This window comes from Salvia hispanica, chromosome 1 (assembly GCF_023119035.1).
Source record: "Salvia hispanica cultivar TCC Black 2014 chromosome 1, UniMelb_Shisp_WGS_1.0, whole genome shotgun sequence".
In the NCBI taxonomy this organism is placed as follows: Eukaryota; Viridiplantae; Streptophyta; class Magnoliopsida; order Lamiales; family Lamiaceae; genus Salvia; species Salvia hispanica.
The window spans coordinates 23,108,421-23,130,250 of record NC_062965.1 but is presented as its reverse complement, the minus strand read 5'-3'; the positions used below and the strand labels follow the sequence as shown (position 1 = coordinate 23,130,250).

Here is a 21,830-nt window from a genome sequence, read left to right as displayed (position 1 = left end):
ATTCAAGTCAACTGCAAAGTGTAAAATTACCAAACTTTTGTTGCCCCACTGAAAAATGAGGGCAGTTGCAACTTGAACGCATGCCTAATTTTTATTTAAAAATTATTACAATTAGAGGAAGAATTACGACATAGTTTGTCGTGTGGAATGGTTAGTCGATGATAATGGGATAACAACTTTCTTGGAGAGAAATGATTTAATTTGAAACATAATTGACTTTACAAGACTTTAATGTGAATCACATAACAACTCTCGGTCCATGATTACTCTTTTTTTGTCAATCGACTTTTTACTATTTTTAATAATGGACTCCATGTTCCACTAACTCATCCCATAATCCACTAATCTTTTCTATCCACTTTCAATTACATTTCATAATACTCGACCGAGTCAAACGGTGTCAATCAATCGTGAAGGGACGGAGTAACCGTGTAAGTATGTCATAAGGTTTAGAACAACTCAACTTGATTTCTACCCTACAAGATTTGGACAGAAGGTCTTAAAGAATTGTTCAGTTCTCTGCCTATGATACGGTTGAATTTTGTTCCATTTTGAAATTGAAAAAAGCACACAATTTTCTTTCTTGCACTTCTTATGAAAACAATTCAAATCCCAATTATTAATCGACTTCCATATCTCATCACAACACATCGCCACAGAAGCTGATGGAGAAAACACATAACCCTAGCTTCTTAAATTCTAAAATTTATCAATAATATCTGAAACCGATTGAAAAACAATGAAATCCATTATTTATAAGTGGTTTGAAACCCTGATTCAGAAGGAAGTAACAAAATTACAAAAAAATAAGCACGCAAAACAAATAAAAGGACAATTTAGTAACTTAAAGGATGTCCGATGGTCCATCGAACATCATAGTACAACGATGACTTTGATTCCTCAACCTGTTCTGCCAGCATCACGTGAATTTGACGCCATAATTCAAGTCCTTCCAACACAATCAACGCTTTTGGCATCATTTGCTGGAACTGCATCAAAATGCATCAACCATGTTTGCACAATTGATATAAAAGGGACCAAAATGGTTCAAAATTTTCTTTTTAGTACCTTAGTTTAGGTCCGTCCCCATTTGGATACAAGCATGAGACCCATAACGTAGAGCCAATCTCCAACATCATCAAAGAAGTTGAAGAATGCGAATCTCCATGATTTCTTTAGTAAGAAAGAACCAATAACTCCCCAGAATCCGAAAATAAAACCAAAGGCCATTGATATGCCAACTTCTTGCATAAAAGATAGGTTGTTGCTTTTCTCATCTGCGGGGTTTATCGTTGGCCCATTCTCATCTTTGCATTTTCTTGTCAACGGAAGTCCACACAATCCCAAGTTTCTCATATATGAATCATTCTCAAATGTGGAGAACTGATTGGATCGCGGTATTTGCCCAACAAGATTGTTTATTGAAAGGTTTAATTTCGCAAGAAATGTCAACCTTGTCAATTCACTTGGAATTTCACCATCCAATTTGTTTGTTGACAAGTCCAACGATTCGAGTTCACTTAAGTTTCCAAGAGATGAAGGTATATGTCCCATGAGGGTATTGTGGGACAAGTTCAAGTATTTGAGAATCTTGAGATTTCCTATGGAAGGTGGAATAGTTCCATTAAATTTATTGTAGGATAAGTCAATTACTGTGAATGTTTCCAATAGTCTCTTAATTAATTGATCCTGGCCTTTCAAGAAGAGCCTCATCTCCAAGTCATCTAGAAAGTAATCATTTTCAATTTCTACCGGCTCAATCATTGCTTTGAAATTGTTGAAAAATCTTTGAGGTAGAGTGCCCTGAAATTCATTATGAGACACATCGAAAACTTGCAACCTTGGAAATAGAAACTTGGTTCGTGAAGGAAGCGACATATTACCACCAAACTTGTTAGACCTCAACACTAACACTCGAAGTTCAGGTAGGCCTTCCATCCAAAAAGGAAATTTGTCTTGTATTTTATTATTTCCAATGTCGAGACCCCTTAGACTTCGGCAATTAATTAAGGATTTAGGTAATTGTCCGTGGAATTTGTTACTACCCAAATTGATTGACAAAAGACTACAATTTTTAGAAAAGGTTGATGGAATGATGCCACTAAATTGATTTTCGTTTAAATGAAAGATGGTCAAAGATCCACTGAAGTTTCCGAAGCATCGTGGCAGTCTTCCTTCCAGAGTATTATTTGAGAGAAGAAGATAAGAAAGGTGTGACAACTTGCAGATGGAGTATGGGAGCTCACCACTTAATTTGTTGGAAGAGAGATATAAGGACTCCAAAATCAGAAGATTTCCGATTGCAGATGGAATTGGACCTTCAAACAATTTTTGAAAGATTAAAGAAGGGTAAACAAAATTTCTTGTATCGAAGGTTACATGGATGAATTTTACTCATTGCAAGCATATGTCTATTATCTTATCTTGTCTGCATTAGATGTTAACATTTTCCGACTCATTTGTGTCCTATCGTATCCATAGTATTTATGTTAGTATCCGGAGGAATGAAATTCATGTTCTAGCTGGCATGTAGGGAATCACTATAACAAAATGCTCTAGAAATGACATACTAATATTTTAGGCATTTTGAGATTTATATATTGGCATTACATAGTACTACTATGACATCTTGTATGTGAGTAAATATTCAAATGAATTATTTGCCCAACAAGATTATGCAAGATATTCAAGTTGCAGATGGAGGATGAGCGCTCACCATTTAATTTGTTGAAACGAAGAACCAAGTGCTTCAGATTTGATAGATTTCCAATGGTTGATGGTATTGGACCTAAAATTGTATATGCATATTATATGCTGTGAACTTATATATTGTAGATATTTTAATGGACCTTCAAACCATTTATTTGAAACATGCATATTAATGGACCTTCAAACCATTTATTTGAAACATGAGAAGGAATGAAGGATATAAATCAAATATCTTTAAATCTAAAATTGTACATGCATATTATATGCTGTGAACTTATATATTGTAGATATTTTAATGGACCTTCAAACCATTTATTTGAAACATGCATATTAATGGACCTAAAATTGTACATGCATATTAATGGACCTTCAAACCATTTATTTGAAACATGAGAAGGAATGAAGGATATAAATCAAATATCTTTAAATCTAAAATTGTACATGCATATTATATGCTGTGAACTTATATATTATAGATAAAAGATTTAATTTTGTGAAATAAAATATACCACTTAAAGAATTATTCGATAGCGATAAGTCAGAAAGGCTTGTCATGTTCCCAACTTCGTTTGGGATTGCTCCACTGAGTTCGTTAAAGCCCAAACGCATCAACTCCAATTTATTCAAAAGACCAATCTCTTTGGGAATAGTACCTGTACAATTAATTTCAATAGGTAAGTGTAATGATCATAACATATAATGTGTACATAGATTCTTGCTATAAATATAAGATCACACCTTTTAGATTGTTGTCATAAATGCGTAATCTCTTAAGGCTTGTAATGTTCCCAATTTGTGCAGGCACATGTCCCACAAAGTTGTTGTATGACAAGGCAAGAATCTCAAGCTGTGGACATTCACCCAAACTCAGTGGTATCTCTCCCTCCAAAGTATTATTGGATAGCTGAAGTTCTTTGAGTCTTGGAAGGTTGTTGTAGCTGCAAACCTCCTTTGGCAGGTAACCATGAAGAGAGTTTCCACTTAAATTTAGAGAAACAAGAAAAGAAAGATTTCCAATTTCTGGTGGAATGCTACCTCCGAGTCCCATATCCGAGAGATCCAAATGAGTCACCCTATTATGAGGTGAATCACAAGTAACTCCGAACCATGTACAAACAGAGGTTCCGGCGGTCCAATTTTTTTTCAATATATTGGAAGGATCTGAAGTGATGAGGGATTTAAAAGCAAGAAGTGGAAACTCATCAGTATAGAGTTGATTAGTAGTAGCAAGGCTAAGACAAGAAAACAATACAAGAAGAGGAAGTATGAAAAATGGGGAAACTCCCTCCATATTGTAGATGCAAGAGAGCTATGTGTTGTGATGTTGGGAAATAAGAAGCCTAGGAGATGCCCTTTTATTCAAAACTAAAATAATATTTTCAAAAGTCAAGTCCCACTAAAAAATGAGTCGAGCTTTTCGGTTCAATTTTGCTCTCTTCGTTCTCCATTAATATCTCATATTATCATTTTCAGATTTCTATGATTAAATCTCTTTTACTAATTTTGGTTATAATATCTTACATTTCATTAATTCATTTTACTCAAATTTTATCATAAAACTAACATATACTCCATTCGATCCCCAATAGATGTCCCATATTTTATCGGTGCACATTTTAACAAATTGTTTGACTTTTTGAGAAAAGTGGATGGTAAAAAGTTAATAGAATGTGATCTTACTTTTATATATTAATTTAATAATAATTGTGAGTAGAAACCAATAGCAGAATATGGAATCCACTGACTTGGACTGTGATTGGGGCTAAGAGGAAAAATTGGCTACTTTGAATACATTCAAAGATAAAATTATTGTAGCATTTGAAGTATAATGATAAAATAGTTGTTGCATTTGAAAAAATATTGGCTACTTTTCCATGTCAAGTTAACTGCAAAACGAGTGAAGCTCATGTAATCAAGTCCCACTTGAAGTATAAAGTCGCATTTGGTGTCTCATTATTTGAAATTAGGGAAAGCTTCTTTAATCAATTCAAACCAAACTTTTTTTGACTTGACGATGCAATTCACTATTTTGGACCTTGAAAGTAGAATTATTTTGGGACAAATTGTCTACTAATCTTTTGGGCCTTTGTAAAATTAGATAGTGCATGGAAAAGAAAATGACCCCAAGTTTGTATTCTAATCATTAGGCCTTGAGAAATTATTTGGTAAACAAAATAAAATTTTATTTTGGGTCAAATTATATGTTTATCTTTTGGGCTTCCGTGATATTAGATTATTAGAGCTTACAATCTCTTTGGGTGTAGTACCTGAAAAATCTTTCTGTCCACGACTAACTGAAAAACAATTTCAACTTGTATTTTCTGCCCTACAAGATTTGGGCAGAAGGTCTTAAAGAACTGTTCAGTACTCTGCCTATAAAACGGTTAAATTTTATTCCATTTTTGAAATTGATAGAGGAAACAAGTAAGAGGAAAATCCCACAATTCAAATCCCAATTGTTAATCGACTTCCATATCTGATGGAGAAAACACAATGAAATCCATTATTTATCAGTGGTTTGAAACAATACCAATTCAGAAGGAAGTAACAAAAGTACAATAAAAAAGCCTGGGAAACAAATAAAAGGACAATTTCGTAACTTAAATGATGTCCGATGGTCCATCGAACATCATAGCACAACGATGACTTTGATTCCTCAACCTGTTCCGCAAGCATCACGTGAATTTGACGCCATAATTCAAGTCATTCCAACACAATCAACGTTTTCGACGTGAATTTGACGTCATTTGCTGGAACTGCATCAAAATGCGTCAACCGTGTGTGCACAATTGATATAAAAGGGACCAAAATGGTTCAAATTTTTCTTTTTAGTAAAATAAATATTGGTTAAAAGTCGTACTATTTCCATATAATTTACTGCTAATAACATTTAATGAAAACTCAAGTCAACATCAAAATGGTAAGTTGAAGGTATGAAGTGATTAGTACCTTATTTTAGGTCCGTCTCCATTTGGATACAAGCACAAGACTCCTAACGTAGAGCCAATCTCCAACAGCATCAAAAAAATTGAAGAATGCAAATCTCCATGATTTCTTTAGTACGAAAGAACCAATAACTCCCCAGAATCCGAAAATAAAACCAAAGGCCATTGATATGCCAACTTCTTGCATAAAAGATAGGTTGTTGCTTTTCTCATATGCGGGGTTTATCGTTGGCCCATTCTCATCATTGCATTTTCTCGTCAACGGAAATCCACACAATCCCAAATTTCCAATATATGAATCATTGTCAAATGTGGAGAACTGGTTGGATTGTGGTATATGCCCAACAAGATTGTTCATTGAAAGGTTTAATTTCGCAAGAAATGTCAACCTTGTCAATTCACTTGGAATTTCTCCATCCAGTTTGTTTGTTGACAAGTCCAACGATTCAAGATCACTCAAGTTTCCAAGAGTTGAAGGTATATGTCCTGCGAGACTATTGTGTGATAGGTTCAAATATTTGAGAATCTTAAGATTACCTATGGAATGTGGAATACGACCAGAAAATCTATTGGAGGACAGATCAATTGTTGTGAAGGTATCAAGTAGCCTATTCAACAACTGATCCTGACCTTTCAATGTGACTATCATATCCACAAAACTTAGATAATAGCCATTGTCGTCGTCATATTTTTCCTCTCTTTGCTTTTCCTCTATCATTGCTCTGAAATTCTTGAAATATCTTTCAGGTAGAGAGCCTACAAATGCATTATGGGATATATCTAGAACTTGTAACATAGGAAATGGAGGTTTCATTGGTGAAGGAAGTGATAAGTTGCCATCAAACTTGTTAGACTTCAACACTAGCACTTTAAGCTTGGGAAGGCCTTCCATCCAAAAGGGAAATTCATCTTGTATTCTATTATTTCCAAGGTCAAGACCCCTTAGACTTCGGCAATTTACTAAGGAATTAGGTAATCGTCCGTTGAATTTGTTATTACCCAAATTGATGGACAAAAGACTACAATTCTTAGTAAAGGTAGATGGAATGAGGCCACTAAATTGATTTTGGTTTAGATGAAAGATGGTCAAAGACCCGCTGAAGTTCCCAAAGCACTGTGGCAATCTTCCTTCCAAAGTGTTGTTTGAGAGAAGAAGATAATACAACTGCGACAAGTTGCTGATGGAGGATGGGAGCTCACCATTTAATTTGTTGGAAGAGAGATACAAGCCCATCAGATTTGAAAGATTTCCGATTGTAGATGGAATTGGACCTTCAAACAATTTATTTGAATGATAAAAGAAGGATATAAATCAAATTTATAGTAACAATATGGCGGTTATCTGCGTTAGATATTAACATTTTACCACACAAAATCTAAATGTCAGTTGTCAAGGTGACCAATCTTTCATGAAATTATTCCCGTAAAATCAGAATGTTAAAGTTAGCATCATTTGTTAGGGACCAAAAGGTCACAAACTTAATGTATGATACCAAAAAGAATTTTAGAACAAATATAAAGGGACCAAAATTGAACTTTAGTCTATCACTATTCACCCTAATGTATGAACTTTTCAATGTCTGTGTACTAATATATCTAGATTATTCGTGTTAATATCCAGAGTAATGAAATTCAAGTCCAATCTGCCTAGCTTGCATATAGGAAATTATTATAACAAAAACTATTATAGAAATGACATATGATGCTATGTATTCTAAGAGTTATAAAAATGCCCAACAAGATTATTTAATGAATGTCAAGTTGCAGAGGAGAATGGGAGCTCACCATTTAATTTGTTGGAAGGGAGATGCAAGACCAGCAAATTTGAAAGATTTCCAATGATGGATGGTATTGGTATTGGACCTACAATTAAAGTTAAATAAGCATATACTCCCTCCGTCCCCCATTAAGAGTCACACTTTTCCATTTCGGTCCGTCCCCAATTAAGAGTCACACTTCATTTTTACCATAAATAGTAAGTAGGTCCCACATTCCACTAACTCAATTCACTCACATTTTATTATAAAACCAATATAAAAAAATGGGTCCCACATTCCACTAACTTTTTCAACCAACTTTTCTTTACATTTCTTAAAACCCGTGCCCGGTCAAAGAGTGACTCCTAATAGGGGACGGAGGGAGTACTAAATAAAAGAAATCTTTACTTTTAAAAACGTAGATGCATAGCATTTTAATAGCATATTTATGAGTACTGGGCTGCATTATTTTGAAACAAGTATTTTAAGTCAAACTGATGATCGTTGCAAACTCTCAATAAAAAGAATAAGAAATCCACTAAGGACATGCCAAGTTGCAAATTAATACTACATTGCATGTGAAATTCACCTGAAAAGTTATTGATAGAAAGGTCCAGCATCTTCAAATTTTGTAGGTTTCCTATCTCTGGGGGGATGCTTCCTGAAAACGAGTTATTATAGAGATACAGATACTCGAGGTTTGTGAGCAAGCCTATTTCTGATGGAAGTTTCCCACTGAATTCATTGTCTCCAATTATTATTGTGTTTAGTTTTCTCCAACTCGTGATGAAAGAGGTCAATATTTCACCAGTCAGGCTATTCTCAGATAATCTCAAATCAGAGAGATTGCCCAGATTTGATAAGGATGGCGGCAATGGCCCCGAGAGTGAGTTACCGGACAAACCCAAGTAGATCAATTTGTTACACAGGCCGAGCTCTCGGGGAATGGAAGAATTGAATTTGTTCATTCGAAGGTCTAGAGTTCGGAGATTCGTGAGTAGGCCTATAGAAGGAGGGATTTCTCCTATAAATGAATTCTTGTACAGCTCCAGAAGTTGCAGGTTTGGAATAAGGCTTACTGAATCAAGAATTTTGCCAGAGAAGAAGTTGTCGGTGAGGCGAAGATCCTTCAACTTGGAGAGGTTAGTGATATTTGGTGACAGGGGGCCTTGTAACCTGTTGTTGGTGAGGTTAAGATATTCAAGTTTGACCAAATTGGTGAACAATGATTCATGAATTTGGCCTGTGAAGTTGTTTTCAGACAAATCAAGGAAAGTAAGGTTGAGACATGTGGTGATGAAGTGTGGGAATTCCAAGTTGAGTTTATTGAAACAAAGATTAAGGTGAGTGAGGAAAGGGAATGTGGGAAATCTAGACCAGTCAGGAGATTTAAAGTGATTTAAGCCCAAATCCAAGAAGCGCACCTTCCTCAGATTGCCAATCTGATATGGGATTTCACCAACCATAAGGTTGTCGGAGAAGCTCAGGTATTGAAGCTCTGTCAAGCGGCCGATCTCTGGTGGAATGGCACCGGAAAACCGATTGGTGGAGAGGTCCAAGAGAGTGAGGCCTGTGAGGTTGCCAAGAGCAGCTGGTATGGAGCCGTTGAGAGCATTCCCTTTGAGGTTGAAAGTGGTGAGATTCAACAATGCAGTGAAATGGAACAGTTCCAATGTCCCTGCAAGGCCTGCAAAGGGGAGATCAATCCCAGAGACAGATCCCTCGTTGTTGCAGCGAATGCCAATCCATCTGCAGTGGTTGCTGATGTTGTTGACGGACCATGTAACGCCCCACTTTTTCAAACCCTAATTTTCGGGTTATAAAATTTTTGCATTAAATGCCTTAAATGCTATGATATGTGAATTAATTGATGAGTGATTAATTGCATAGTGTCTATGTGACCTAATTGCGTATGGGAATTGAGATTGAGTTGAATAGTCAACTTGTTGAAATGTTGACGTGGCTATTGAATAGTCAAAGATGTGGAAAAATGATGTGGCGTTGAAAGGTCAATACGTTGAGAAAATGGAGTGGAAGTGAAGAGATGATTGATTTGAAAATGTGAATTTTTGATGCGGAGTAATATAATTGTGGGGAATTATTTTTCCTAAGGGATGAGTGAGAATTTAATAGGAGCATTATTGAAAAAAAATGTGGAATTTTCGGCCATCATATTTATTGGAAAAGAAATCCTATTTTTTCTTGGATTTAATTATTTGTTTGGGATAATTATCCAAATTAAATCCAAAGTCCAAATACTCTATAATTCCTACATGGAATTTTCGAAATTATCACCTTGGATATTCATGAGATTTTCGAAAATCTCATCTAGAAAGGAGGGAGGATTTATTTGTTATTTTATTTGATCCCTTATTTATTCTATTCCATGAATAAATATAAATATGCTAAAATATCCTAGCATATCTTGCCAAATCTAAGAAGATATTGCATATCCTAATTAAATTAGGATTTGAAATTCAAATCCCTTGGAATTGATTTTACACGCCACTTTTGGCTATTAATTGGGGAAGAATATTATTATTTTCTTGCTCCGTGATATATTATTCTACTCCGTAAAATATCTGAATTTAATTATAGGCTAAATAAATAGCCTATAATTTTCGAAATCCTCCTTCTTCTCAACCAATTCAACGCCACTTCCCCAATATCTCTCCCAAATCTTTTATTTAATTAATTATTGGGATATTATTTGTGACCCTATAAATAGGAGAGAAACCCTAACCCTAGAGATCAAAACCGGCGCCTCCCACTCTTCATTATTTTCGAAAATTACTCCCCCACTCTCTCCAAGTTTTCTTCAAGTTTTCTTCAAGATTTCTTCATCAATTGAGAAGAATTCAAGTGAAATTCAAGAGATTATTGAAGAATCAAGACTAATTCCTTGTTTCTACCGTTCGTTCTTTTGGAAAAGGTACTTTAATTATTGATCTCCTCTTCTTCTACCGATTAATCGGTATTCTTGAGTCCACATGCATTTAGATGAGTGAAGGGGAAATAAATTGATGAAATTTGGGATGCATGGATGTGTGTGTGTTTTTGACCGTGTGTGTGTGTGTGTGCACGCCTCGGTCGGCGTGCACAAGTGTGATGATCGTGTGCGTATGTTGTGTGTGTGGAACACTCATGCGTGACACGATTTAATGGTGAATTTGGAGTTGTTATTTGAATAAAAATGATATGCTAATCATACCTTGATTATGATTGATGATTTTGAAAATAATCGATGGGAAAAAGGGAAACGTGAGATCATGCATGATTTGAAATCCATGATTTAAAACTGATTTGTGATACGCCTAATTTAAAGGTGATACTTCGCGCTCTCAGCGTGATAAACGAGGAGAAGAGAATTCTATCGAGCTAAACCTACGAGGTGGGCTTTCTTTTAAAATAAGGACATTGTCCTAAAATGATATTGATGAGAATGAAAGATATGTTATCATGCCTTGATTTGTTTTGTCGTGCCTATCCCTCGTGGCTATGCCACTATTGATTTAATCGAATTCGGATCCTTGTAGAGCCGCAAACTCTACTTGGGTTAGTGTACACCAATGTTAGACCGAGTGCTGGCGTACGGGTCGGCCGGTCTAGTGACCTGGATTGCGGCCGCAGTCCTTGTCATGTAGAATGAGGATATGGTAAACGTCTATGAGAAAAATGGTTGCGCGACCGTGATATTTGAGAAAGAAGATATTTTGGTGCCTCGGGTCTTTCTAAAGTTAAAACCCCGATGGACACTTGAAAATGGCATGATGATAATAACTATATTTGTGATAAAACTGTTTTCGGCAATGAGCCCATTGAGTATGTTTATCGTACTCAGCCCTGCATGTGTTTTCCTTATGTGCAGGTTGAGTGGTGACGAGCGGGCGGCGGTGTTGAGTAGAGAATAATAAGATGATCTGTTGGTACTTAAGGTGTCGTTGTGTCCTCATACATAGCCTCACTTCTTTCTTGGTCGCTTCCGCTATTGATTATGAAAAATGTGATCTTTTGTTGGGATAAATACTTCTATTCTTTCTTTTCGTGGGTATGTTTTGGAATATGAACAGTTAGAAATATTCTTTTTGAAGAACTTGGCTAAGCTTTTATTTCAATAAATCTTTTGATGGTTTCCTTTGCTAGGGCATGATTCTTACTCTACTTAATTGTTCATTTAATGCTTTGGTCAAATCCCTTTCTATTGAAACCCTAGTTTATGATCTTTGATGCTTCAAGTCTACCTAGTTAGCGAACGCCGCATTTATTATACCCTAAATGGGCGGGTCGTTACAGTTGGTATCAGAGCCTCAGTTCTTTTCGCTCTGGACCCAAGAGTCTTGTTGTAATAAAATTTGAAAGTTGTATAAATTGATTAATGGATAATCGTTGAAGACTCAACACCGCAACTCGTCTCCGCTCAACCACGATGAATGAGGTAACAAGTATCTCTTGAATATTGATTTGAATTATGAAATATTGGAAGTTGAAGCGAATGGGAGATTGTTGTGATATTTGGAAAATTGTGATGATTATGCTTGCATGTGAAATTTGCGAAATGTGATTATGCAAAATAAATGTTGTTATGCAAGTGATTATATGTTGAGACTGTTATGAGTTGAACAATAAAACTCTATGACAATTTTATGTGATTGTGATTTGCGTGAAATGTGATGAACGACCTTTATGAGAAGGAACTTGAGCACGCTGCTATACCTAGTTGTAAGTCGTGTCTTGAATGAAAATTTTGTGATAATATCGAACTTGGAGGCACCAAATGCCGAATACGAGGCGAGCGACTTATGAGAACGAATTGCGAAGCGTTGAAACGCGAAAATATATATATACATATACACACCTTTTGGCACGGAAAGGAAATTCCGTTATTTCTTGATATGATATTATCTTCACACCTCCGTCGTTCGACGCATACACATATAAATATATATATATCCATCGTACTCTCAGCATCAGTTGAAATCTTATATACTATTAATATTTTCTTCGATCCTTGTTCTGATGCTGAGATTTCTTTTGTAGATGCCTAATCATTATTACGCACCGATGCGCGACCGTTACGCGAAGAACAAGGTTTTCCCTGTCGAAACCTACCAAGAGTTTGAGTGGGATGGAAAGTCCTTTCTCCTAACCTACGTCACCGAATTCTACGATCGTTGGATGGATGCATACGCGTATGGAGGAGTTACCCATCACGCGGGGATCTCGAGATTGATCCACACTCTGCCGAGTCCTTGGAGCGAATGGACTGCCCAAGCTGCATTGCCATATACGTGGTTCAGTCCGCCGGAGTATAAGCCTCGAGGCGATATAATCGGCCTAATAGGAGTGCTACTCCCAGCCATGGCAGTTGCGAGGGATGGACCGCCGCTTAGTCCCCCAGCGCACAAGTATCCGCCAGGCCAAGCTCGCCGATGGAGGTATCGTCGCGATAAGGAGCCGCATGTTGATCGTGTCCCTAATAGGCCAAGGCTTAAGGCTAATGCGGCTAACCCTTTGATTATCCATGGAAACGTGGAGGATATGCGTGCGATCACTCCGCCGCCGCCAGATGTTGGTGAATATGGCGAGAATGAGGGACCGGACGAGGAAGGACCTGCTTTGGAGATGGATGAGGACGATGACCCCGAGGAGGATATGAACGATATCGACTAGGATTGATAGTCGTGGAATATTTGTTTTGGCTTCCCCCATGTTTTTGGATTGATTTGTTGATTTTTCTACCTTATGATTTTGCTACTCTTTTATTCTGCTGCTTTTGATACTAAGACCTCTTTGAGGCGACGTTTTTTTTTTATTAATATGCCATGGGGAGATATTTATTTTGATTCAATGGATTGCCTTTCGTACATGGTACAAATTATCTATCACTATGATAACATGCCATCACATCATGCCTCTTACCGTAACACCATTCTTGAATACCTTATGACGCCCTGTACTCGCCACTTAAATTGTACGATTGCTTCTTAAGTGCAATTGCCTTGATGATATGGAAACATTGATCTTTTGATAACCTTGACGCAGCCAATTTTTGGTAACAATGTTGATTGACACTACTCTTTGCAATCCGTCTATTTGACGAACTTTTGATATCTTGCGCTTGGCCATATACTCTAAAACAATTGAACCATGAACCTTGTTATTCAACTATACCACGCGACTATTGTTGGAATCATGGAAATAATTCTTGTGTTGATAAATCAGAATGCCGCCAAGACGCCATAACCGTCAACCGACACCTCCACCTTCAAGTGAGGAGAGTGTGACGCAGTCGATTCCGACACCACCGCCTCCCCCACCCCCGGTTAATAGGGAAGTAGTGAAGCTGTTCTTGGAACAGAAACCGCCCGTGTTCGATGGACTTGGAGAACCGGCCAAAGCCGAATCTTGGATCCGTGCGATAGAACGTATCTTCGCAATCTTGGGATGCAATGATAGGGAACGGATGAGTTGCGTGACTCATCAACTAACCGAGGCAGCCGACTTTTGGTGGGATACAAGAATAAAGACCTTGACACAAGGCCAAGTGGAAGCAATGACGTGGGACGATTTCAAGACCGAGCTATACAACAAGTATGTACCGAAAAGCTACCGGAAAGCGAAGGCATCCGAATTCAACAATCTGACTCAAGGACGCATGACGGTGACAGAGTACGATCGAGCGCTCAACAGCATGACCCGATACGCCCCTGATCAAGTCGACACGGACGAGAAGCTGTCGGACAAGTTCCGCGAGGGACTAAGGTCCGAGATAAAGATGTCGTTGGCCAGTCGAGGGAGACTCACATACGCTAAAGCTTTGGCACTCGCGTTGGATATTGAGGCAGCAATGCCTAAGGAGAAAGCTAAGGAGATCGCTACTTCGTCGTTACCCCCACCGCACTACTCCAGAGAGAAACGGAAGTGGGATGAGCAGAGGAATTCGCACGATGGAAAGCGACACCAGTCGAGTCAGCATCGATCCCATCACGGAGGAGGACAGCATACGTCTAGCCAAAGAGGAGACTACCGACCTAGGGCACCACAATGCAATGTGTGCTCTAAGTACCATTTCGGAGAATGCCGATACCAGAACGTGATCAAGTGCTACACTTGTGGAGGAAACGGTCACTTTTCTAGGGAGTGTCCAAATAACAAAAGAGGATCGGGATCAAGGCAGAACGATCAGGGATCCCGTCAGCCAGCTAGGGCACCGCAGAATGAATCTGGAGGAAATCGCGACTCATCATCGCGACAACCACAACCTCAACGCCCCAGACTTCCTCCCCAAGCTAGAGCGTTCGCGTTGGAGCAGAAGAAGCCGAAGAAAGAGCAAGATGAACGCGAGAAAGGGAATTTGACAGGTATGGGCGAAATTCTCAACACCCCTGTTGTTGTGTTGTTTGATACGGGCGCGTCGCACTCGTTTATATCTGAACTATGTGTGCATACTTTGAGCTTGCCTACTAGCGAATCTGAACGTAGAATGATGGTGTCCTCACCAGTAGGAGGAATGATAGAAATATCTAGAACGTGCTCGAACATAGAAATTGTTATGGGAGAACTTAAGATAGTTGCTCACGACTTGCGAGTCATGAAAATGGAGGATATCGATATAATCCTGGGAATGGACTGGTTGACAACGAACTTTGCGACGATTCGTTGTAAGGAGAGGCAGATATCTCTACAAGCTCCGGGAAGAGAACCCACCATATACCACGGAATCGCGATGAACCGGCGAACCGCCATCATATCCGCGCTGCAGGCGACTGCAATGATGAAAAAAGGGCGAACTGCCTATCTTGTCTACCTCCATGGAGAGGAGAAGAACGAGGAGAGGATGGAAGATGTTGCTGTTGTGAAAGAATTTCCCGACGTTTTTCCCGAAGTGTTACCTGGACCACCGCCAGATCGACAATTGGAGTTCACGATTGACCTCGAACCGGGAGCTGCACCCGTATCCAAGGCACCATATAGAATGGCGCCAAAGGAGTTGGAGGAGTTAAAGATACAACTCCAGGAGCTTATGGACTTAGGTTTCATTAGACCTAGTGTCTCGCCATGGGGTGCACCAGTACTTTTCGTAAAGAAGAAGGACGGATCGATGAGGATGTGCATCGACTATAGAGAGCTGAACAAGTTGACTCTTAAGAACAAGTATCCACTGCCAAGGATAGATGACTTGTTTGATCAACTGCGAGGAGCAGGAGTCTTTTCAAAGATGGACTTGAGGTCCGGATATCACCAACTACGAGTTCGAAGGGAGGATATACCCAAGACTGCGTTTCGCACAAGATATGGCCACTACGAGTTTGTGGTGATGCCGTTTGGACTAACGAATGCCCCAGCGGTGTTCATGGACTTGATGAATCGAATATTCCATCCGTACTTGGATAAATTCGTGTTAGTCTTCATCGATGACGTTCTAGTCTACTCAAAGAACGAGAAGGAGCATGAAGAGCACCTACGAATCACGTTGGAGACGTTGAGGACCGAGAAGTTGTACGCCAAATTCAGCAAGTGTGAATTTTGGCTAAAGGAAGTGAATTTTCTAGGACACATTGTGTCGGCAGAAGGAATCCGAGTGGACCCCGCCAAAGTTGAAGCCGTGCAACAATGGAAGTCGCCTTCAACACCAAACGAAATTCGGAGTTTCCTAGGTTTGGCAGGATACTACCGAAGATTCATTGAGGGATTCTCCAAGATAGCGAGACCAATGACGCAACAACTCAAGAAAGGAGTCAAAGTGAATTGGACCCCAGAGTGTGAAGCAAGTTTTCAACTCTTGAAGGAAAAGTTGACAACCGCGCCAGTGTTAGCTGTGCCCGAATCTGGAGTGAATTACGTAGTCTACACCGATGCTTCGAAGGTTGGATTAGGATGCGTATTGATGCAAAATAACAAAGTGATCGCTTACGCGTCGCGACAATTAAGACCACACGAGTTGAATTACCCGACGCACGATTTGGAGTTAGCAGCAGTGGTACATGCCCTAAAGATTTGGAGGCATCATCTCTACGGAGTGAGATGTGAAATCTTTACGGACCACAAAAGCTTAAAATATTTCTTCGAGCAGAGAGACTTGAATATGCGACAACGAAGATGGCTCGAACTAGTGAAGGACTACGATTGTGGTATTAACTACCACCCCGGCAAAGCAAATGTAGTGGCAGATGCTTTGAGCCGCAGAGATCATTCGCAAATAGCTACTTTCCTAACGGAAGAGGAGAGCTTGATACGAGAGTTTAGCAAAATGCGATTAGAAGTGATAAGAGCACCCGAAACAGTGGAAGGACGAATTGCCACTTTGGTGGTTAAACCAGATCTGAAAACGAGAATCGTTGCAGCGCAACGAATGGATGCGGAACTAGAGGAAATCCGAGTTGAAGTGAGAACCGGTGAATCCGGAAAATTTAGTGAGGAGTCCGACAACGCCCTCACCTTTGAAGGAAGGTTGTGTGTGCCAAACAACGAGGAGCTCAAGAGCGAGATCATGAGTGAAGCTCATGAAACTCCATACACTGCTCACCCTGGAAGTACGAAGATGTACCAAGACTTGAAAAAGTCCTTTTGGTGGAATGGCATGAAGAGAGATATCGCGGCATTTGTAGAACGTTGTTTAGCCTGCCAACAGGTGAAGGCATTACATCAACGACCGCATGGAAAATTACAACCATTGGAGATACCCGAGTGGAAATGGGAGCACATCGCCATGGATTTTGTGACGGCCTTGCCGAAGACCCTAAGTGGGAACACCGCAATATGGGTGATTATAGATCGACTTACGAAGAGTGCGCATTTCATACCGATTCCGGTAACTCATGGATCGAGCAAGCTGGCTCGTATCTACATAAAGGAGATTGTGCGATTGCACGGAGTTCCAGTGACAATTACGTCCGATCGTGACCCGAAGTTCACATCGAAATTTTGGATTAGTCTACAGCGCGAGTTGGGAACGCAACTGAATTTCAGCACGGCATTTCACCCGCAATCTGATGGGCAATCCGAGAGGACGATCCAAACTCTCGAGGATATGTTGAGAGCCGTAATACTCGACCGCGGTGGGAATTGGGAGACCGTACTACCGCTAATTGAATTTGCATACAATAACAGCTTCCAAGCAACAATCAACATGGCGCCATATGAAGCCTTATACGGAAGAAAATGTAGATCGCCGCTCTATTGGGATGAAGTTGGCGAGCGACGGGTGCTAGGACCCGATGCAGTCGAGGAAATGATTGAAGTCGTACGACAAATTCGTGCTAGAATAAAGGAAGCTCAGGACAGACAAAAGTCATACGCTGACGTCCGACGGACCGACTTACAATTCCAAGCCGGTGATAAAGTCTTTCTCAAAGTGTCCCCGTCGAAAGGGATAACACGTTTTGGTGTGAAAGGAAAATTGAAACCACGTTTTATCGGGCCTTACGAAATTCTAGAAGGAATAGGACCCGTGGCCTATCGATTGGCGCTACCGCCAAGTCTTGCAAACGTGCACAACGTCTTTCACGTATCGCAGTTGCGAAAATATGTGTTCGATCCAAAGCATGTGATTCACTACGAAGAAGTCGCGTTGAATTCCGACTTGAGCTACGAAGAGAGACCCCAAATGATCTTGGACCGAAAGGTTCAGAATTTGAGAAATAAATCCATTGCTAGCGTGAAAGTGCTATGGAGGAACCACGATTATGAAGAAGCCACATGGGAGCTTGAAGACAAGATGAAGGAACTGTACCCGGAACTTTTTCCATGAGGTACCAAATTTCGGGACGAAATTTCTTTTAAGGGTGGTGGAATGTAACGCCCCACTTTTTCAAACCCTAATTTTCGGGTTATAAAATTTTTGCATTAAATGCCTTAAATGCTATGATATGTGAATTAATTGATGAGTGATTAATTGCATAGTGTCTATGTGACCTAATTGCGTATGGGAATTTTGATTGAGTTGAATAGTCAACTTGTTGAAATGTTGACGTGGCTATTGAATAGTCAAAGATGTGGAAAAATGATGTGGCCGTTGAAAGGTCAATACGTTGAGAAAATGGAGTGGAAGTGAAGAGATGATTGATTTGAAAATGTGAATTTTTGATGCGGAGTAATATAATTGTGGGGAATTATTTTTCCTAAGGGATGAGTGAGAATTTAATAGGAGCATTATTGAAAAAAAATGTGGAATTTTCGGCCATCATATTTATTGGAAAAGAAATCCTATTTTTTCTTGGATTTAATTATTTGTTTGGGATAATTATCCAAATTAAATCCAAAGTCCAAATACTCTATAATTCCTACATGGAATTTTCGAAATTATCACCTTGGATATTCATGAGATTTTCGAAAATCTCATCTAGAAAGGAGGGAGGATTTATTTGTTATTTTATTTGATCCCTTATTTATTCTATTCCATGAATAAATATAAATATGCTAAAATATCCTAGCATATCTTGCCAAATCTAAGAAGATATTGCATATCCTAATTAAATTAGGATTTGAAATTCAAATCCCTTGGAAGATTGATTTTACACGCCACTTTTGGCTATTAATTGGGGAAGAATATTATTATTTTCTTGCTCCGTGATATATTATTCTACTCCGTAAAATATCTGAATTTAATTATAGGCTAAATAAATAGCCTATAATTTTCGAAATCCTCCTTCTTCTCAACCAATTCAACGCCACTTCCCCAATATCTCTCCCAAATCTTTTATTTAATTAATTATTGGGATATTATTTGTGACTCTATAAATAGGAGAGAAACCCTAACCCTAGAGATCACAAAACCGGCGCCTCCCACTCTTCATTATTTTCGAAAATTACTCCCCCACTCTCTCCAAGTTTTCTTCAAGTTTTCTTCAAGATTTCTTCATCAATTGAGAAGAATTCAAGTGAAATTCAAGAGATTATTGAAGAATCAAGACTAATTCCTTGTTTCTACCGTTCGTTCTTTTGGAAAAGGTACTTTAATTATTGATCTCCTCTTCTTCTACCGATTAATCGGTATTCTTGAGTCCACATGCATTTAGATAGTATCACCTTTAAATTAGGCGTATCACAAATCAGTTTCAATCATGGATTTCAAATCATGCATGATCTCACGTTTCCCTTTTTCCCATCGATTATTTTCAAAATCATCAATCAAAATCAATGTATGATTAGCATATCATTTTTATTCAAATAACAACTCCAAATTCACCATTAAATCGTGTCACGCATGAGTGTTCCACACACACAACATACGCACACGATCATCACACTTGTGCACGCCGACCGAGGCGTGCACACACACACACACACGGTCAAAAACACACACACATCCATGCATCCCAAATTTCATCACTTTATTTCCCCTTCACTCATCTAAATGCATGTGGACTCAAGAATACCGATTAATCGGTAGAAGAAGAGGAGATCAATAATTAAAGTACCTTTTCCAAAAGAACGAACGGTAGAAACAAGGAATTAGTCTTGATTCTTCAATAATCTCTTGAATTTCACTTGAATTCTTCTCAATTGATGAAGAAATCTTGAAGAAAACTTGAAGAAAACTTGGAGAGAGTGGGGAGAAGATTTTCGAAACTTATGGGGAAGTGGGCGCCGGTTTTGTGATCTCTAGGGTTAGGGTTTCTCATGTATTTATAGAGTCACCTAATAATAATATTCAATAATTAATTAAATAAAGATTTGGGAGAGATATGGAGAGATTTGAGGAGTAGTTGGCGTTGAATTGGTTGAGAATCATGGGGATTTCGAAAATTATAGGCTTTTAATTAGCCTATAATTTAAATTCAAATATTTCACGGAGTAGAATAATATATCACGGAGCAAGAAAATAATAATCAAATCTCCCAAGTATAGCCAAAAGTGGCGTGTAAAAATCAAATCTTCCAAGGGATTTGAATTTCAAATCCTAATTTAATTAGGATATGCAATATCTTCTTAGATTTGGCAAGATATGCTAGGATATTTTAGCATATTTATATTTATTCATGGAAGAGAATAAATAAGGGATCAAATAAATAAATAATTCCCTCTTCTCCAAAATATGAGATTTTCGAAAATCTCATGGGAATAATCAAAGGTGGAGTTCGAAAATTCCATGTAGGAATTATAGAGTATTTGGACTTTGGATTTAATTTGGATAATTATCCCAAACAAATAATTAAATCCAAGAATAATATTATTTCTTCTCCAAATAATAATAATGGCCGAAAATTCCACATGATTTAAGAAATGCTCCTATTATTTTTCTCACTCATCCCTTAGCAAAATAAATAATAATTCCCCCACAATTATATTTCTCCGCATCAAATATTCACATATTCAGATCAATCATCTCTTCACTTCCACTCCATTTTCTCAACGTATTGACCTTTCAACGGCCACATCATTTTTCCACATCTTTGACTATTCAATAGCCACGTCAACATTTCAACAAGTTGACTATTCAACTCAATCAAAATTCTCATACGCAATTAGGTCACATAGACACTATGCAATTAATCACTCATCAATTAATTCACATATCATAGCATTTAAGGCATTTAATGCAAAATTTTATAACCCGAAAATTAGGGTTTGAAAAAGTGGGGCGTTACATTCCACCACCCTTAAAAGAAATTTCGTCCCGAAATTTGGTACCTCATGGAAAAAGTTCCGGGTACAGTTCCTTCATCTTGTCCTCAAGCTCCCATGTGGCTTCTTCATAATCGTGGTTCCTCCATAGCACTTTCACGCTAGCAATGGATTTATTTCTCAAATTCTGAACCTTCCGGTCCAAGATCATTTGGGGTCTCTCTTCATAGCTCAAGTCGGAATTCAACGCGACTTCTTCGTAGTGAATCACATGCTTTGGATCAAACACATACTTTCGCAACTGCGATACGTGAAAGACGTTGTGCACGTTTGCAAGACTTGGCGGTAGCGCCAATCGATAGGCTACGGGTCCTATTCCTTCTAGAATTTCGTAAGGCCCGATAAAACGTGGTTTCAATTTTCCTTTAACACCAAAACGTGTTATCCCTTTCGACGGGGACACTTTGAGAAAGACTTTATCACCGGCTTGGAATTGTAAGTCGGTCCGTCGGACGTCAGCGTATGACTTTTGTCTGTCCTGAGCTTCCTTTATTCTCGCACGAATTTGTCGAACGACTTCAATCATTTCCTCGACTGCATCGGGTCCTAGCACCCGTCGCTCGCCAACTTCATCCCAATAGAGCGGCGATCTACATTTTCTTCCGTATAAGGCTTCATAAGGCGCCATGTTGATTGTTGCTTGGAAGCTGTTATTGTATGCAAATTCAATTAGCGGTAGTACGGTCTCCCAACTTCCGCCTCGGTCGAGCACTACGGCTCGTAGCATATCCTCGAGAGTTTGGATCGTCCTCTCGGATTGCCCATCAGATTGCGGGTGAAATGCCGTGCTGAA

At 38.8% G+C, this 21,830-nt stretch overlaps 3 protein-coding genes across 3 annotated transcripts; all 3 read right to left on the bottom strand.

The window, feature by feature from the left end:
* Nucleotides 1-735: 735 nt before the first annotated feature.
* LOC125201409 (DNA damage-repair/toleration protein DRT100-like) lies at nucleotides 736-4,008 on the bottom strand. Its single transcript, XM_048099500.1, has 5 exons — nucleotides 3,448-4,008; nucleotides 3,219-3,362; nucleotides 2,717-2,788; nucleotides 1,069-1,601; nucleotides 736-989 (listed from the first exon to the last, which is right to left on the bottom strand). The coding sequence occupies exons 1-4, from the start codon at nucleotides 3,998-4,000 to the stop codon at nucleotides 1,075-1,077; spliced, it is 1,296 nt and encodes a 431-aa protein (XP_047955457.1). The 5' UTR covers nucleotides 4,001-4,008; the 3' UTR covers nucleotides 736-989; nucleotides 1,069-1,074.
* Nucleotides 4,009-5,664: 1,656 nt separating this feature from the next.
* Nucleotides 5,665-9,719, bottom strand: LOC125190872 (receptor-like protein 9DC3). The gene is made up of 3 exons (XM_048088290.1): nucleotides 9,707-9,719; nucleotides 8,001-9,098; nucleotides 5,665-6,410 (listed from the first exon to the last, which is right to left on the bottom strand). Exons 1-3 carry the CDS (start codon nucleotides 9,717-9,719, stop codon nucleotides 5,665-5,667), a joined length of 1,857 nt encoding a protein of 618 aa, XP_047944247.1.
* An 11,325-nt stretch (nucleotides 9,720-21,044) lies between these two features.
* Nucleotides 21,045-21,665, bottom strand: LOC125190857. Its single transcript, XM_048088267.1, has one exon. The coding sequence runs from the start codon at nucleotides 21,663-21,665 to the stop codon at nucleotides 21,045-21,047; it is 621 nt and encodes a 206-aa protein (XP_047944224.1).
* Between the last annotated feature and the right edge of the window lie 165 nt (nucleotides 21,666-21,830).

Bases quoted from the DNA above. Each gene is read 5' to 3' on its own strand.
- LOC125201409 (XM_048099500.1), bottom strand. From the start codon at position 4,000: ATGGAGGGAGTTTCCCCATTTTTCATACTTCCTCTTCTTGTATTGTTT. The intron at 2,789-3,218 runs GTATATTTTATT...ATACAATTTTAG, and splicing joins ATCGAATAATTCTTTAAGTG to GTCCAATACCATCAACCATT. The intron at 1,602-2,716 runs GTGAGCGCTCAT...CACCTTCCATAG, and splicing joins TCGTTTCAACAAATTAAATG to GAAATCTCAAGATTCTCAAA.
- LOC125190872 (XM_048088290.1), bottom strand. The intron at 6,411-8,000 runs GTGAATTTCACA...ATGCATTTGTAG, and splicing joins TTCTATCAATAACTTTTCAG to GCTCTCTACCTGAAAGATAT.
- LOC125190857 (XM_048088267.1), bottom strand. From the start codon at position 21,665: ATGGCGCCTTATGAAGCCTTATACGGAAGAAAATGTAGATCGCCGCTC.